This window comes from Cherax quadricarinatus, chromosome 97, assembly GCF_038502225.1.
Source record: "Cherax quadricarinatus isolate ZL_2023a chromosome 97, ASM3850222v1, whole genome shotgun sequence".
NCBI classification, from domain to species: Eukaryota; Metazoa; Arthropoda; class Malacostraca; order Decapoda; family Parastacidae; genus Cherax; species Cherax quadricarinatus.
This window is the reverse complement of record NC_091388.1, coordinates 4,758,249-4,777,365: the sequence shown is the minus strand read 5'-3', so window position 1 is coordinate 4,777,365 and position 19,117 is coordinate 4,758,249. Positions and strand designations below refer to the sequence as shown.

The window sequence follows — 19,117 nt, the reverse complement described above, 5'->3', positions numbered from 1 at the left end:
ACACAATACACCAGCTTCACATACCACACAATACACCAGCTTCACATACAATCATACACAATACACCAGCTTCACATACAACCACACACAATACACCAGCTTCACATACAATCACAATACACCAGCTTCACATACAATCATACACAATACACCACCTTCACATACAATCACACACAATACACCAGCTTCACAATCATACACAATACACCAGCTTCACATACAGCCACACAAAATACACCAGCTTCACATACAACCACACACAATACACCAGCTTCACATACAATCATACACAATACACCAGCTTCACATACAGCCATGCACAATACACCAGCTTCACATACAACCACACACAATACACCAGCTTCACATACAATCATACACAATACACCAGCTTCACATACAACCACACACAATACACCAGCTTCACATACAATCACACAATACACCAGCTTCACATACAACCACACACAATACACCAGCTTCACATACAATCACACAATTCACCAGCTTCACATACAATACACCAGCTTCACATACAATCACACAATACACCAGCTTCACATACAATCACACAATATGCCAGCTTCACAATCACACACAATACACCAGCTTCACATACACAATACACCAGCTTCACATACACAATACACCAGCTTCACATACACAATACACCAGCTTCACATACACAATACACCAGCTTCACATACAATCATACACAATATACCAGCTTCACATACAACCACACACAATACACCAGCTTCACATACAATCACACACAATACACCAGCTTCACATACAATCATACACAATACACCAGCTTCACATACAACCACACACAATACACCAGCTTCACATACAACCACACACAATACACTAGCTTCACATACAATCATACACAATACACCAGCTTCACATACAATCACACACAATACACCAGCTTCACATACACAATACACCAGCTTCACATACAACCACACACAATACACCAGCTTCACATACAATCACACACAATACACCAGCTTCACATACAATCACACAATACACCAGCTTCACATACAACCACACAATACACCAGCTTCACATACAATCACACACAATACACCAGCTTCACATACAATACACCAGCTTCACATACAATCACACAACACACCAGCTTCACATACAATCACACAATATGCCAGCTTCACAATCACACACAATACACCAGCTTCACATACACAATACACCAGCTTCACAATCATACACAATACACCAGCTTCACATACAATCATACACAATACACCAGCTTCACAATCACACACAATACACCAGCTTCACATACACAATACACCAGCTTCACATACAATCATACACAATACACCAACTTCACATACACAATACACCAGCTTCACAATCATACACAATACACCAACTTCACATACACAATACACCAGCTTCACATACACACACAATACACCAGCTTCACATACAATCACATACAATATACCAGCATCACATACAATCACACACAATATACCAGCTTCGCATACAATCACACACAATACACCAGCTTCACATACAATCATACACAATACACCAGCTTCACATACAACTACACACAATACACCAGCTTCACATACAATCACACACAATACACCAGCTTCACATACAATCACACAATACACCAGCTTCACATACAATCACACACAATACACCAGCTTCGCATACAATCACACAATACACCAGCTTCACATACAATCACATACAATACACCAGCTTCACATACACAATACACCAGCTTCACATACACAATACACCAGCTTCACATACACAATACACCAGCTTCACATACAATCATATACAATACACCAACTTCACATACACAATACACCAGCTTCACAATCATACACAATACACCAACTTCACATACACAATACACCAGCTTCACATACACACACAATACACCAGCTTCACATACAATCACATACAATATACCAGCATCACATACAATCACACACAATATACCAGCTTCACATACAATCACACACAATACACCAGCTTCACATACAATCATACACAATACACCAGCTTCACATACAACTACACACAATACACCAGCTTCACATACAATCACACACAATACACCACCTTCACATACAATCACACACAATACACCAGCTTCACATACAATCACACACAATACACCAGCTTCGCATACAATCACACAATACACCAGCTTCACATACAATCACATACAATACACCAGCTTCACATACACAATACACCAACTTCACATACACAATACACCAGCTTCACATACACACACAATACACCAGCTTCACATACAATCACATACAATATACCAGCATCACATACAATCACACACAATATACCAGCTTCACATACAATCACACACAATACACCAGCTTCACATACAATCACACAATACACCAGCTTCACATACAATCACACACAATACACCAGCTTCACATACAATCACACAATACACCAGCTTCACATACAATCACACAATACACCAGCTTCACATACAATCACACACAATACACCAGCTTCACATACAATCACACACAATACACCAGCTTCACATACAATCACACAATACACCAGCTTCACATACAATCACACACAATACACCAGCTTCACATACAATCACACACAATACACCAGCTTCACATACAATCATACACAATACACCAGCTTCACAATCATACACAATACACCAGCTTCACATACAATCACACAATACACCAGCTTCACATACACAATACACCAGCTTCACATACAATCATACACAATAAACCAGCTTCACATACAATCACACACAATACACCAGCTTTACAATCACACAATACACCAGCTTCACATACAATCACACACAATACACCAGCTTCACATACAATCACACACAATACACCAGCTTCACATACAATCACACAATACACCAGCTTCACATACACAATACACCAGCTTCACATACACAATACACCAGCTTCACATACACAATACACCAGCTTCACATACACAATACACCAGCTTCACATACACAATACACCAGCTTCACATACACAATACACCAGCTTCACATACACAATACACCAGCTTCACATACACAATACACCAGCTTCACATACAATCATACACAATACACCAGCTTCACATACAATCACACAATACACCAGCTTCACATACACAATACACCAGCTTCACATACAATCACACAATACACCAGCTTCACATACAATCACACAATACACCAGCTTCACATACAATCACACACAATACACCAGCTTCACATACACAATACACCAGCTTCACATACAATCATACACAATACACCAGCTTCACATACAATCATACACAATACACCAACTTCACATACAATCACACACAATACACCAGCTTCACATACAATCACACACAATACACCAGCTTCACATACAATCATACACAATACACCAGCTTCACATACAATCACACAATACACCAGCTTCACAATCACACACAATACACCAGCTTCACATACAATCACACAATACACCAGCTTCACATACAATCACACAATACACCAGCTTCACATACAATCACACACAATACACCAGCTTCACATACAATCACACAATACACCAGCTTCACATACAATCACACACAATACACCAGCTTCACATACAATCACACACAATACACCAGCTTCACATACAATCACACACAGTACACAAGCTTCACATACAATCACACAATACACCAGCTTCACATACAATACACCAGCTTCACATACAATCACACACAATACACCAGCTTCACATACAATCACACACAATACACCAGCTTCACATACAATCACACACAATACACCAGCTTCACATACAATCACACACAGTACACCAGCTTCACATACGATCACACAATACACCAGCTTCACAATCACACACAATACACCATTCACATACAATCACACATAATACACCAGCTTCACATACAATCACACACAATACACCAGCTTCACATACAATCACACACAATACACCAGCTTCACATACAACCACACACAATACACCAGCTTCACATACAATCACAATACACCAGCTTCACATACAATCACACACAATACACCAGCTTCACATACAATCACACACAATACACCAGCTTCACATACAATCACACACAATACACCAGCTTCATACAATCACACACAATACACCAGCTTCACATACAACCACACACAATACACCAGCTTCACATACAATCACAATACACCAGCTTCACATACAATCACACAATACACCAGCTTCACATACACACACAATACACCAGCTTCACATACAACCACACACAATACACCAGCTTCACATACAATCACAATACACCAGCTTCACATACAATCACACACAATACACCAGCTTCACATACAATCACACACAATACACCAGCTTCACATACAATCACACACAATACACCAGGATATACAGACTCTGTATTTTTCAAGATCTTTTTTAATAATAACATTAATGATGCATAAAATTCTGCAATGGTTTTGGTCATGTCAATAAAACATATTACTGCATAATGGACAAAAATACAAAACAATATCTGTACAATTTTTTACAGTTGAAAATAAGATGAGATTTATAAGTTTTTTGTATCTTGAGTTTTCAGGCCTACTTGAGGCTGCTCCTCCTCTCTTAGGTTGAAAGTAGGTCTCCCCAGGGCCTCTCCTCCTCTCTGAAGTTGAAAGTAGGCCTACCCAGGGCCTCTCCTCTCTGAAGTTGAAAGTAGGCATCCCCAGGGCCTCTCCTCTCTGAAGTTGAAAGTAGGCCTACCCAGGGCCTCTCCTCTCTGAAGTTGAAAGTAGGTGTCCCCAGGGCCTCTCCTCTCTGAAGTTGAAAGTAGGCATCCCCAGGGCCTCTCCTCCTCTCTGAAGTTGAAAGGCCTCCCCAGGGCCTCTCCTCTCTGAAGTTGAAAGTAGGCCTACCCAGGGCCTCTCCTCTCTGAAGTTGAAAGTAGGCCTACCCGGGGCTTCTCCTCTCTTAAGTGAAAAGTAGGCCTACTCGAAGTGGCTCCACCTCTCAAGTTGAGAATAGGCCTACCCGGGTCTTCTTGTCTATTAAGTCAGTTTCTGAAAGAGAAATAGAGGTGTTAATGCTGGTACTGCTTCATATGGTGGTCATGGACACTGCAATTGCAAGTTGAACTGTCTAGAAGGCATAGTAATTCATTCAGCACAGGCCTAAATTATAAGTATATCGTTAGGACTAATAATACAGGCATTTTTAATTGGAAATCAGTTACTATCTTGGAGTGCATTGTTCATGTGAATATACTTGAAAGAGGTATTGTGTGTGAGAGCCTTGGAAGTACAGTATGCATGTGTGAGTGTTAGACAGGAGTGAATGGAGACAAGTGCCTTTTGGGACCTGGCGAGCTGTTGGAGTGTGAGCAAGGTAATGTTTTCTGAAGGGATTCAGGGAAACTGGTAAGCCGGACTTGAGTCCTGGAGGTGGGAAGTACAATGCCTGCACTCTAACCCTTAAACTGTCCAAACGTAGATCTACATTTTTTCAACATCTGAAAGTATGTAAAAAAACTAGATCTTTTTATTTTTTTACATTTAAAAACGTGTAAAAAAACTTTGATCTACTTTTTTTTGTTATATTTGAAAATATGTAAAAAAAACATAGATCTACTTTTGGAGCAATACACATGTGAACGTAAATCTGCTTGGACAGTTTAAGGGTTAAAGGAGGAATTTTGGATATTGGTGGTATGGAGGGATATCTACTGTCAAATCTGAGTGCCTCTGCAAAGACAGTGATATTGTGTGAATGATGGTGAAAGTGTTTCTTTTTTGGGTCACCCTGCCTTGGTGAGAGACAACTGACGTGTTGAAAAAAAAAATATACACACTTTTTTTTTTTCAACAAGTCGGCCGTCTCCCACCGAGGCAGGGTGACCCAAAAAAGAAAGAAAATCCCCAAAAAGAAAATACTTTCATCATCATTCAACACTTTCACCACACTCACAAATTATCACTGTTTTTGCAGAGGTGCTCAGAATACAACAGTTTAGAAGCATATACGTATAAAGATACACAACATATCCCTCCAAACTGCCAATATCCCAAACCCCTCCTTTAAAGTGCAGGCATTGTACTTCCCATTTCCAGGACTCAAGTCCGACTATATGAAAATAACCGGTTTCCCTGAATCCCTTCACTAAATATTACCCTGCTCACACTCCAACAGATCGTCAGGTCCCAAGTACCATTCGTCTCCATTCACTCCTATCTAACACGCTCATGCACGCTTGCTGGAAGTCCAAGCCCCTTGCCCACAAAACCTCCTTTACCCCCTCTCTCCAACCCTTTCGAGGACGACCCTTACCCCGCCTTCCTTCCCCTATAGATTTATATGCTTTCCATGTCATTCTACTTTGATCCATTCTCTCTAAATGACCAAACCACCTCAACAACCCCTCTTCTGCCCTCTGACTAATACTTTTATTAACTCCACACCTTTTCCTAATTTCCACACTCCGAATTTTCTGCATAATATTTACACCACACATTGCCCTTAAACAGGACATCTCCACTGCCTCCAACAGTCTCCTCGCTGCTGCATTTACCACCCAAGATTCACATCCATATAAGAGTGTTGGTACTACTATACTTTCATACATTCCCTTCTTTGCCTCCATAGATAACGTTTTTTGACTCCACATATACCTCAACGCACCACTCACCTTTTTTCCCTCATCAATTCTATGATTAACCTCATCCTTCATAAATCCATCTGCCGACATGTCAACTCTCAAGTATCTGAAAACATTCACTTCTTCCATACTCCTCCTCCCCAATTTGATATCCAATTTTTCTTTATCTAAATCATTTGATACCCTCATCACCTTACTCTTTTCTATGTTCACTTTCAACTTTCTACCTTTACACACATTCTCAAACTCATCCATTAACCTTTGCAATTTTTCTTTAGAATCTCCCATAAGCACAGTATCATCAGCAAAAAGTAACTGTGTCAATTCCCATTTTGAATTTGATTCCCCATAATTTAATCCCACCCCTCTCCCGAACACCCTAGCATTTACTTCTTTTACAACCCCATCTATAAATATATTAAACAACCATGGTGACATTACACATCCCTGTCTAAGACCTACTTTTACCGGGAAGTAGTCTCCCTCTCTTCTACACACCCTAACCTGAGCCTCACTATCCTCATAAAAACTCTTTACAGCATTTAGTAACTTACCACCTATTCCATATACTTGCAACATCTGCCACATTGCTCCTCTATCCACTCTATCATATGCCTTTTCTAAATCCATAAATGCAATAAAAACTTCCCTACCTTTATCTAAATACTGTTCACATATATGCTTCAATGTAAACACTTGATCTACACATCCCCTACCCACTCTGAAACCTCCTTGCTCATCTGCAATCCTACATTCTGTCTTACCTCTTATTCTTTCAATTATAACCCTACCGTACACTTTTCCTGGTAAACTCAGTAAACTTATTCCTCTATAGTAGTAGGTTGGTAGACAGCAACCACCCAGGGAGGTACAGTGGTGGTTTAGAAAGACACGTAAGCAAACACTATAACATATTTATTAGAAAACGTTTCGGTCCTGGGACCTTGATCAAGGTCCCAGGACCGAAACGTTTTCTAATAAATATGTTACAGTGTTTGCTTACGTGTCTTTCTAAACCAACTTGTCGGTATTTATTACCAAGGTTTATACCAGGTACAGTGGTCCCTCAATAATCGTCCATAATCCATTCCTGGAAGTGGGACTATTATCGAAATGGACGATTTTTGAATCAATTTTCCCCATAACAAATAATGTAAATCCAATTAATTCGTTCCAGACACCCAGAAGTATCAACAACAATTTTTTTATTTTTACCTAAAAGATATATTTACATGCACAAAAGAATGAACATTCAACATGACAGTTACCTTTATTGAAGGCTGTTGTTGATGAATGGAAGACAGGGAGGAGGAGAGAGGGAAGAGAGGTTATTTGGAAGGGGAATCCCCCTCCATAAGGACTTTAGGGCACTAATAAAATGTATAAATGAACATTGGTAATAGGGGTAGTTGATGAGTGGAACTGTCTGCATAGTAGGGTGATCGAAGTTAAAACATTGGGTAGTTTCAAATTTAGGTTGGATAAATACACGAGTGAGAGGGGTTGGATTTGAGTCGGACTTGCACCTGAGTTTATTGCTTGGGTAGCACTGGTTATAAATGACCATAATTTTTAAAGGGGTGGACCGGTAAGCCAGCGGAAGGCCTCGGTCAGATGACCAAAAGCTCCAAAGGCGGGTCATCATCTGACTAAGACCCGCGTCAGGAAACATTTGTCCTGTTTCCTGACGAACCTTACCTAACCTAACCTATCTGTTCTGTTAGTGGGTTGGATTTGTGAAGGACAAGCCTAGTATTTGCCAACAGGCTTATTGCAGTGTTCCTCCTTTCCAATGTTGGGTAGTTTCAAATTTAGGTTGGATAAATACACGAGTGAAAGGGGTTGGATTTGAGTCGGACTTGCGCCTGAGTTTATTGCTTGGGTAGCATTTGTTCTGTTAGTGGGCTGGATTTGTGAAGGACCGGCCTAGTATGGGCCAGCAGGCCTGTTCCAGTGTTCCTACTTTCTTAAGTTCTTATTTAACATCACACTTACCAGTAGGGTGATCGAGGCTAGGACCTTGGGTAGCTAAGAAGAGATTGGACAAATATACGAGTTGGAGGAGCTGAGTTTGATTTGTGTCATTGGGTACGGGAGTAAATTCTTGGGTAGCTTTGGGTGGAGGTCATTTTGATAAGGACCTGCCTTGTATGGGCCAGTAGACCTGCAGTGTTCTTCCATTGTTATGTTCTTATTGGCTATTTGTTTGTGTGAGGGAGGGATGGCATGTTTATTGTTGGAGAATATGACACTAATATCAACTCTATGGTTTATTTATCTATCACAATTCCACTAATATGACATAATAAACAATATTAATAACATAGAAACATGGAATATACTGTAGAATGAATAAAATAAGTCATTACGTATGTCACAAGAGGTGTTGTGTTGTGTTGTTGTTGGGTATATAAGGACCACTGAGTGTAAGCCGTCCATAATGGTGGTGAGGCGGCGGTGGTTTTTGTAGCCCTATATAACACCAACAACATTGGAGGAGTTGGTTGAATCGCTGAATCACTAAAGAAGGAACCCTCTACCACCATCACTACAACCTTCTACCACTATTACAACTGTTACCACCATCACTACTACCTTCTACCACCATCGCTACTACCTTCTACCACCATCACTACCACCAAAGAAAGCTTCTAGTGCCAGCCCTTTGGTAAAGAATGTGAGAAACACATAATTTATGAAAAAGTTTGTAGAAAAATACAAAGATGGTGGTGGTAGAGTGGAAGCAGTTGTGATAGTGGTTGATGAACATAAGAAAGGAGGATCACTGCAGCAGGCCAGTTGGCCCATGCTCAGCAGGTCCTTTACAATTCATCCCACTAACAAAACATTTTCCCAACCCAGTCCTCAATGCTACCCAAGAAATAAGCTCTGATAACTCTATCCACTCATTTGGGACTTGCAAATGAGTGGATAGAGTTATCAGAGCTTATTTCTTGGGTAGCATTGAGGACTGGGTTGGGAAAATGTTTCCTTAGTGGGATGAATTGTAAAGGACCTGCCGAGCATGGGCCAACAGGCCTGCTGCAGTGATCCTCCTTTCTTATGTTCATCAACAACTGCTTCCACTCTACCACCACCATCTTTGTATTTTTCTACAAACTTTTTCATAAATTATGTGTTTCTCACATTCTTTACCAAAGGGCTGGCACTAGAAGCTTTATTTGGAGCCATGGTAGCTTATTTAGCACTTGCAAGCACTAAAATCAATGGAATATTATGAAATATTTCGTAGGAGCATGTGAGGGGACCGTCACTCACTGGTAAACAATGGCACAATGGCTGGGAAGGAAAGGCCGAGGCGGCTCAGAACGTGAGTACGCGTCCAGGACGAAGGACTATTAGGGAGTTACCGGACCATTTGCGAGCCAATATTTTGACGAAAAAACAGGACTATTTCCGAAATGGACGACTTTCAGGCCGGACGATTATTGAGGGACCACTGTACTACCGTCCTGCCAAGTGAGTGTAAAACGAAAGCCTGTAATTGTTTTACATGATGGTAGGATTGCTGGTGTCTTTTGTCCGTCTCATAAATAAGCAAGATTACAGGTACGTCTTGCTACTTCTACTTACACTTAGGTCACACTACACATACATGTACACGTTTATTTATACACACTCATCTGAGTTTTCTTTGATTTTATCTTAATAGTTCTTGGTCTTATTACTTTTCCTTTTACATGTATATCCATGGGGAAGTGGAATAAGAATCTTTCCTCCGTAAGCCATGCGTGTTGTAAAAGTTAACTAAAATGCCGGGAACAATGGGCTGGTAACCCCTTTTCCTGTAAAGATTACTAAAAAGAATAAATATACACACACTATCAATAAAAGATATTTACTCCGGTATACAACAGTCCAAGTCAAAATGGTCAGCCATGCAGGTAATATCAAATGCAATGCCCTTATCTTCAGTTATATTATAACAGTAGCAGCCAAGGGATAAACTGTATAGGGGGCCTCAAATTACTGTGGGGTCATGTTCCAATGAACCCATAGTAAGTTAGAAATCTTGTAAGTTGAAAATATATATTAAGTCGAATATGAAAACAGTAGAACCGCCGAATCCACTGATTCGGTCTGTGGTTTCAGTCATCCATGGTTTACTGTGGCCCAAAATTACCTTTTAATTTTGTATAATAATGGCCCGAAAGTGCAAAAGTAGAAAAACTGCCAGTGTTCAAAGTCTAAGAGAAGTTATGAAGTGCTTCCCATCAGTGAAGTTTTCTCCATTATTGTACATAATTTATCAATTATACTTTAAAATACGTAAAAAATATTAGACTTGCACAACACGTGCTGTGGTTACAAAGTGTGGAGGAAGAAGGAAAGGGAGAAGGGAAAGGGAGAGAGGGTGGGAGGAAGGTATATATGGGACTTATAGTGTTTGCTACTATCCACAGTTTCAGTGTCCACAGCAGGTCCTTGGAACATATCCCCAGCGGATACGGGCATGTCCTACTGTATATGCTAAGTCAATAAAAAATACTATCACAGATAAGTCAATAAAGAAATAATTTTTTTTTTTTCAACAAGTCGGCCGTCTCCCACCGAGGCAGGGTGACCCAAAAAAGAAAGAAAATCCCCAAAAAGAAAATACTTTCATCATCATTCAACACTTTCACCACACTCACAAATTATCACTGTTTTTGCAGAGGTGCTCAGAATACAACAGTTTAGAAGCATATACGTATAAAGATACACAACATATCCCTCCAAACTGCCAATATCCCAAACCCCTCCTTTAAAGTGCAGGCACTGTACTTCCCATTTCCAGGACTCAAGTCCGACTATATGAAAATAACTGGTTTCCCTGAATCCCTTCACTAAATATTACCCTGCTCACACTCCAACAGATCGTCAGGTCCCAAGTATCATTCGTCTCCATTCACTCCTATCTAACACGCTCATGCACGCTTGCTGGAAGTCCAAGCCCCTCGCCCACGAAACCTCCTTTACCCCCTCTCTCCAACCCTTTCGAGGACGACCCCTACCCCGCCTTCCTTCCCCTATAGATTTATATGCTTTCCATGTCATTCTACTTTAATCCATTCTCTCTAAATGACCAAACCACCTCAACAACCCCTCCTCTGCCCTCTGACTAATGCTTTTATTAACTCCACACCTTTTCCTAATTTCCACACTCCGAATTTTCTGCATAATATTTACACCACACATTGCCCTTAGACAGGACATCTCCACTGCCTCCAACCGTCTCCTCGCTGTTGCATTTACCACCCAAGCTTCACATCCATATAAGAGTGTTGGTACAACTATACTTTCATACATTCCCTTCTTTGCCTCAATAGATAACGTTTTTTGACTCCACATATACCTCAACACACCACTCACCTATTTTCCCTCATCAATTCTATGATTAACCTCATCCTTCATAAATCCATCCGCCGACATGTCAACTCCCAAGTATCTGAAAACATTCACTTCTTCCATATTCCTCCTCCCCAATTTGATATCCAATTTTTCTTTATCTAAATCATTTGATACCCTCATCACCTAACTCTTTTCTATGTTCACTTTCAACTTTCTACCTTTACACACATTCCCAAACTCATCCACTAACCCTTGCAATTTTTCTTTAGAATCTCCCATAAGCACAGTATCATCAGCAAAAAGTAACTGTGTCAATTCCCATTTTGAATTTGATTCCCCATAATTTAATCCCACCCCTCTCCCGAACACCCTAGCATTTACATCTTTTACAACCCCATCTATAAATATATTAAACAACCATGGTGACATTACACATCCCTGTCTAAGACCTACTTTTACCGGGAAGTAGTCTCCCTCTCTTCTACACACCCTAACCTGAGCCTCACTATCCTCATAAAAACTCTTTACAGCATTTAGTAACTTACCACCTATTCCATATACTTGCAACATCTGCCACATTGCTCCCCTATCCACTATCATATGCCTTTTCTAAATACATAAATGCACTGAAAACTTCCCTACATTTATCTAAATACTGTTCACATATATGCTTCAATGTAAACACTTGATCTACACATCCCCTACCCACTCTGAAACCTCCCTGCTCATCCACAATCCTACATTCTGTCTTTCCTCTAATTCTTTCAATTATAACCCTACCGTATACTTTTCCTGGTATACTCAGTAAACTTATTCCTCTATAATTTTTGCAATCTCTTTTGTCCCCTTTCCCTTTATATAAAGGGACTATATATGCTCTCTGCCAATCCCTAGGTACCTTCCCCTCTTTCATACATTTATTAAACAAAAGTACCAACCACTCCAACACTATATCCCCCCCTGCTTTTAACATTTCTGTCATGATCCCATCAGTTCCAGCTGCTTTACCCCCTTTCATTCTACGTAATGCCTCACGTACCTCCCCCACACTTACATTCTGCTCTTCTTCACTCCTAAAAGATGGTATACCTCCCTGGCCAGTGCATGAAATTACCGCCTCCCTTTCTTCCTCAACATTTAAAAGTTCCTCAAAATATTCTCGCCATCTACCTAATACCTCCCTCTCCCCATCTACTAACTCCCCTACTCTGTTTTTAACTGACAAATCCATACTTTTCCTAGGCTTTCTTAACTTGTTTAACTCACTCCAAAATTTTTTCTTATTTTCATTAAAATTTCTTGACAGTGCCTCTCCCACTCTATCATCTGCTCTCCTTTTGCACTCTCTCACCACTCTCTTTACCTTTCTTTTACTCTCCATATACTCTGCTCTTCTTATAACACTTCGATGTGTTCAGTCCATCAATCTTGTACATTCTACAAGATTGATGGACTGAACACATCGACTCCAGGCTGAGGGACTGATTACCTCATACTCCTCCTCTCCTTACGCCTTCCTCTTTGTATTGGACTGATGAAGCCACTGTGTGGCGAAACGTTTCCTGAATAAAGATTCCCATATGCTGCATAAGTGTCTCAATCTTCAACTTGTCGGTTTTTCAAACCATTCATCACAGTTGACTTTTACAACACGCATGGCTTACAGAGGAAAGATTCTTATTCCACTTCCCCATGGATATAAAAGGAAAAGTAATAAGACCAAGAACTATTAAGAGAAAATCAAAGAAAACTCAGATGAGTGGGTATAAATAAACTTGTACATGTATGTGTAGTGTGACCTAAGTGTAAGTAGAAGTAGCAAGACATGCCTGTAATCTTGCATATTTATGAGACAGACAAAAGACACCAGCAATCCTACCATCACGTAAAACAATTACAGGCTTTCGTTTTACACTCACTTGGCAGGACGGTAGTACCAGTACTGAAAAGTCAATAAATGAATACAAGTTAGGGACTTGCTGCCTTGATGCTGGGTAATTATCTTAAGTCTCATCTCCAAAGTAATTGTTGCCACACCATTGTAAAGTTGAAATATTGTAAGTAGAACCATTGTAACGTTGAAATATTGTAAGCTGAACCATTGTGAAGTTGAAATATTGTAAGTTGAACCATCATCAATTCAAAATATTATAAGTTGAACCATCGTAAATGGAGGTGTACTGCACAAGGAAGACTTGCTAGCAAGCACTAGGTATACTGCACAAGGAAGACTTGCTAGCAAGCACTAGGTGTACTGCACAAGGAAGACTTGCTAGCAAGCACTAGGTGTACTGCACAAGGAAGACTTGCTAGCAAGCACTAGGTGTACTACACAAGGAAGACTTGCTAGCAAGCACTAGGTGTACTGCACAAGGAAGACTTGCTAGCAAGCACTAGGTGTACTGCACAAGGAAGACTTGCTAACAAGCACTAGGTGTACTGCACAAGGAAGACTTGCTAGCAAGCACTAGGTGTACTGCACAAGGAAGACTTGCTAGCAAGCACTAGGTATACTGCACAAGGAAGACTTGCTAGCAAGCACTAGGTGTACTGCACAAGGAAGACTTGCTAGCAAGCACTAGGTGTACTGCACAAGGAAGACTTGCTAGCAAGCACTAGGTGTACTACACAAGGAAGACTTGCTAGCAAGCACTAGGTGTACTGCACAAGGAAGACTTGCTAGCAAGCACTAGGTGTACTGCACAAGAAAGACTTGCTAGCAAGCACTAGGTGTACTACACAAGGAAGACTTGCTAGCAAGCACTAGGTGTACTGCACAAGGAAGACTTGCTAGCAAGCACTAGGTGTACTGCACAAGGAAGACTTGCTAGCAAGCACTAGGTGTACTGCACAAGGAAGACTTGCTAGCAAGCACTAGGTGTACTGCACAAGGAAGACTTGCTAGCAAGCACTAGGTGTACTGCACAAGGAAGACTTGCTAGCAAGCACTAGGTGTACTGCACAAGGAAGACTTGCTAGCAAGCACTAGGTGTACTGCACAAGGAAGACTTGCTAGCAAGCACTAGGTGTACTGCACAAGGAAGACTTGCTAGCAAGCACTAGGTGTACTGCACAAGGAAGACTTGCTAGCAAGCACTAGGTGTACTGCACAAGGAAGACTTGCTAGCAAGCACTAGGTGTACTGCACAAGGAAGACTTGCTAGCAAGCACTAGGTGTACTGCACAAGGAAGACTTGCTAGCAAGCACTAGGTGTACTACACAAGGAAGACTTGCTAGCAAGCACTAGGTGTACTACACAAGGAAGACTTGCTAGCAAGCACTAGGTGTACTGCACAAGGAAGACTTGCTAGCAAGCACTAGGTGTACTGCACAAGGAAGACTTGCTAGCAAGCACTAGGTGTACTACACAAGGAAGACTTGCTAGCAAGCACTAGGTGTACTACACAAGGAAGACTTGCTAGCAAGCACTAGGTGTACTGCACAAGGAAGACTTGCTAGCAAGCACTAGGTGTACTGCACAAGGAAGACTTGCTGGCAAGCACTAGGTGTACTGCACAAAGAAGACTTGCTAGCAAGCACTAGGTGTACTGCACAAGACTTGCTAGCAAGCACTAGGTGTACTGCACAAGGAAGACTTGCTAGCAAGCACTAGGTGTACTGCACAAGGAAGACTTGCTAGCAAGCACTAGGTGTACTGCACAAGGAAGACTTGCTAGCAAGCACTAGGTGTACTGCACAAAGACTTGCTAGCAAGCACTAGATGTACTGCACAAGGAAGACTTGCTAGCAAGCACTAGGTGTACTACACAAGGAAGACTTGCTAGCAAGCACTAGGTGCACTGCACAAAGAAGACTTGCTAGCAAGCACTAGGTGTACTGCACAAAGAAGACTTGCTAGCAAGCACTAGGTGTACTGCACAAGGAAGACTTGGTAGCAAGCACTAGGTGTACTGCACAAAGAAGACTTGCTAGCAAGCACTAGGTGTACTGCACAAGGAAGACTTGCTAGCAAGCACTAGGAGTACTGCACAAGGAAGACTTGCTAGCAAGCACTAGGTGTACTGCACAAAGAAGACTTGCTAGCAAGCACTAGGTGTACTACACAAGGAAGACTTGCTAGCAAGCACAAGGTGTACTGCACAAGGAAGACTTGCTAGCAAGCACTAGCTGTACTGCACAAAGACTTGCTAGCAAGCACTAGGTGTACTACACAAGGGGGACTTGCTAGCAAGCACTAGGTGTACTGCACAAAGAAGACTTGCTAGCAAGCACTAGGTGTACTACACAAGGGAGACTTGCTAGCAAGCATTAGGTGCACTGCACAAAGAAGACTTGCTAGCAAGCACTAGGTGTACTGCACAAAGAAGACTTGCTAGCAAGCACTAGGTGTACTGCACAAAGAAGACTTGCTAGCAAGCACTAGGTGTACTACACAAGGAAGACTTGCTAGCAAGCACTAGGTGTACTGCACAAGGAAGGCTTGCTAGCAAGCACTAGGTGTACTGCACAAGGAAGACCTGCTAGCAAGCACTAGGTGTACTGCACAAGGAAAACTTGCTAGCAAGCACTAGGTGTACTACACTAGGAAGACTTGCTAGCAAGCACTAGGTGTACTGCACTAGGAAGACTTGCTAGTAAGCACTAGCCACAGCAAGATACCACACCTACTCTTCAGTCTCCTAGTTACTCACAGTATGTTTTGGGCAGAGTGACTTGAAGGAGTGGTGGTCTAAGGTCCACTGCAGCTGCGTTGCACAGGGAACATGCACCATGAGCGAGCAACCTTTCCCTAGGCATGCCACTGTCGCTCCAGCCTCGCTGCAGTTGCTACATATCTGCCAATGCAAAGTACGAATTAGCACTGTTTGCATGCACTTTATAATGACATACACGGCATATATAGTAGGGCCCCACTTTACGGCGTTTCACCTTACAGCGTTCTGCTAATACGGCGATGTCAAATTATGACCAAAATTTGCTATATGGCAAGTGGTCTTTCAAATACGGCACACCCCACCCGGTTTGTTTACATTCTCCGTGACCACATCTATTATTGTCAGGAAACTTTCCAAAATTTCAAGTGTTTTAAAGTTACTGCATATTTTATATGTACTCTGATAATTATACTTAAGTGTACCTGTATCTAAATATACTTACACACTGTGCTGGTGTGCAGGTGCACATTAAAATCGCTAGGTCTCTTTCTATTTATGACGCCAATACTACTTAATAATAATCACTCTTGGGCACACTAAATGTCTTATTTTACATCAATATAGGCATTTTCATTAATCCATCTATGATATTTTCCTCAAAATTATATATGAAACCTGTTACATAGCATATAAACATGATACATACACTCACAGAATAGAAATTGATGTAAATATGAGATTTGTTTACAAAGCGGCTGTGTAGGTACTGTCGGAAGAATTACGTTTTCTCTAGTCAAACACTGGGGGATAACTGTAGAAAAATGTTCTTTTTGTATGCCTTCACTCTATATATAGCAATTCACGACCCTTGTGGGTTTAGTGCTTTTTATAATAATAAAGTTTTTCTTCTCTTTTTTAGTAAATGTCTACAGGAGAAGGGGTTACTAGCCCATTGCTCCCGGCATTTTAGTTGCCTCATACGACACGCATGGCTTACGGAGGAAAGATTCTTTTCCACTTCCCCATGGACAATAGAAGAAATAAAGAGGAACAAGAGCTATTTAGAAAAAGGAGAAAAACCTAGATGTATGTATATATATATGCATGTGCATGTCTGTGAAGTGTGACCAAAGTGTAAGTAGGAGTAGCAAGATATCCCTGTTATCTAGCATGTTTATGAGACAGAAAAAGAAACCAGCAATCCTACCATCATGCAAAACAGTTACAGGTTTCTGTTTCACAGTCATCTGGCAGGACGGTAGTACTTCCCTGGCTGGTTGCTGTCTACCAACCTACTACCTACTACTGATGGAGTGAATGATGGTGAAAGTTTTTCTTTTTCGGGCCACCCTGCCTTGGTGGGAATCGGCCAGTGTGATAATAAAAATAATAATAATAATAATAATAATAATAATATCTTCATTCACTCTAAAAATGGTGTGTTGCTGTTTGTTTATTCTGAACTAACTTGTACAACTTGTATACAATGTAAGAGTATTTGTATTGTGAGGTAATTATTATTAAAATAAAAAAATATTGAGGTAAATGTTTTACAAACTCTTACAAATGGACGTGAATGAACTAAAAGTAGACACATATTAATACGCATTTATTACGCCTGACCAAGTGATCGTCCACTACCTGTTCAGTTTGTGTTCTTACATTGTCTCAACTCTGTATCTCGTTCTCTCTCTCGTTTACTCTTTCATTAACTAGTTGGCTCTCATTGACGATGGCGTCTAAGGTTAGCTGTGATAAAAAGAGAAGTCGTAAGCCTCTTGCTTTAAGTGCCAAGTTAGAGGATGATGGTGTGCCATTCTGATTTTATTCAATAAACATCCTGCCACTCACCTCTCACACATTAATATTAATATTTTATTCAATAAGCACCCTGCAACTCACCTCTCACACATTAATATTAATATTTTAAGGTAAGTAATAAGTGTACTCTGTGTGTATCTTACCTTTTATTGTGATTTTAATGCCTATTTCTATTGCTAACTTAATATAAGTTAGTGTAAACTTGTTGTCTGGCATTTATTGCATATTTTATGTGCTCTGATAATAATACTTGTGGAGCTGTGTGGAGCCAGGTGGAGAGACAACATTACGTTTTCTCTGCTCAGCCATCAGAGAAAACGTGTATGAATCTGCCTTTGGCCCAGCCACTTCCCCACTCCGCTTTTGTTTACAATTTTCGGCATGTATTATTCATTACTTCTCCCTTCGTTTATGATGGCATCTAAAGGTAGTTGTTAGAAATGATTAAATTCAGTGAACAAGGTATGTCGATGTTAATAATAGTATGGCTCTGGGCCACAGTGTAGGTAGCAAGTAGGTGTAGCCCAGGTGGGCTACACCTACCGGCTACCTACACTGACTCTACAAATAAATACTACTCACCTCTCTTCCTATATTAAGACTACACATATTTTAAGGTAAA

At 40.8% G+C, this 19,117-nt stretch overlaps 1 protein-coding gene across 7 annotated transcripts in view; it reads right to left on the bottom strand.

Moving 5' to 3' along the window:
• Nucleotides 1-4,474: 4,474 nt before the first annotated feature.
• The window catches only part of LOC128705032 (uncharacterized), a 73,322-nt gene continuing 58,679 nt past the window's right edge, over nt 4,475-19,117 (bottom strand). For all 7 annotated transcript variants that reach the window (XM_053800286.2, XM_053800283.2, XM_053800285.2 and 4 more), the window contains 2 exons: nt 16,711-16,854; nt 4,475-5,113 (listed from right to left, as the gene is read on the bottom strand). In XM_053800286.2, coding sequence (XP_053656261.1) covers nt 5,102-5,113; nt 16,711-16,854 — 156 coding nt within the window. In that variant the 3' untranslated portion in view covers nt 4,475-5,101. The remainder of the gene's footprint in view (nt 5,114-16,710; nt 16,855-19,117) is intronic.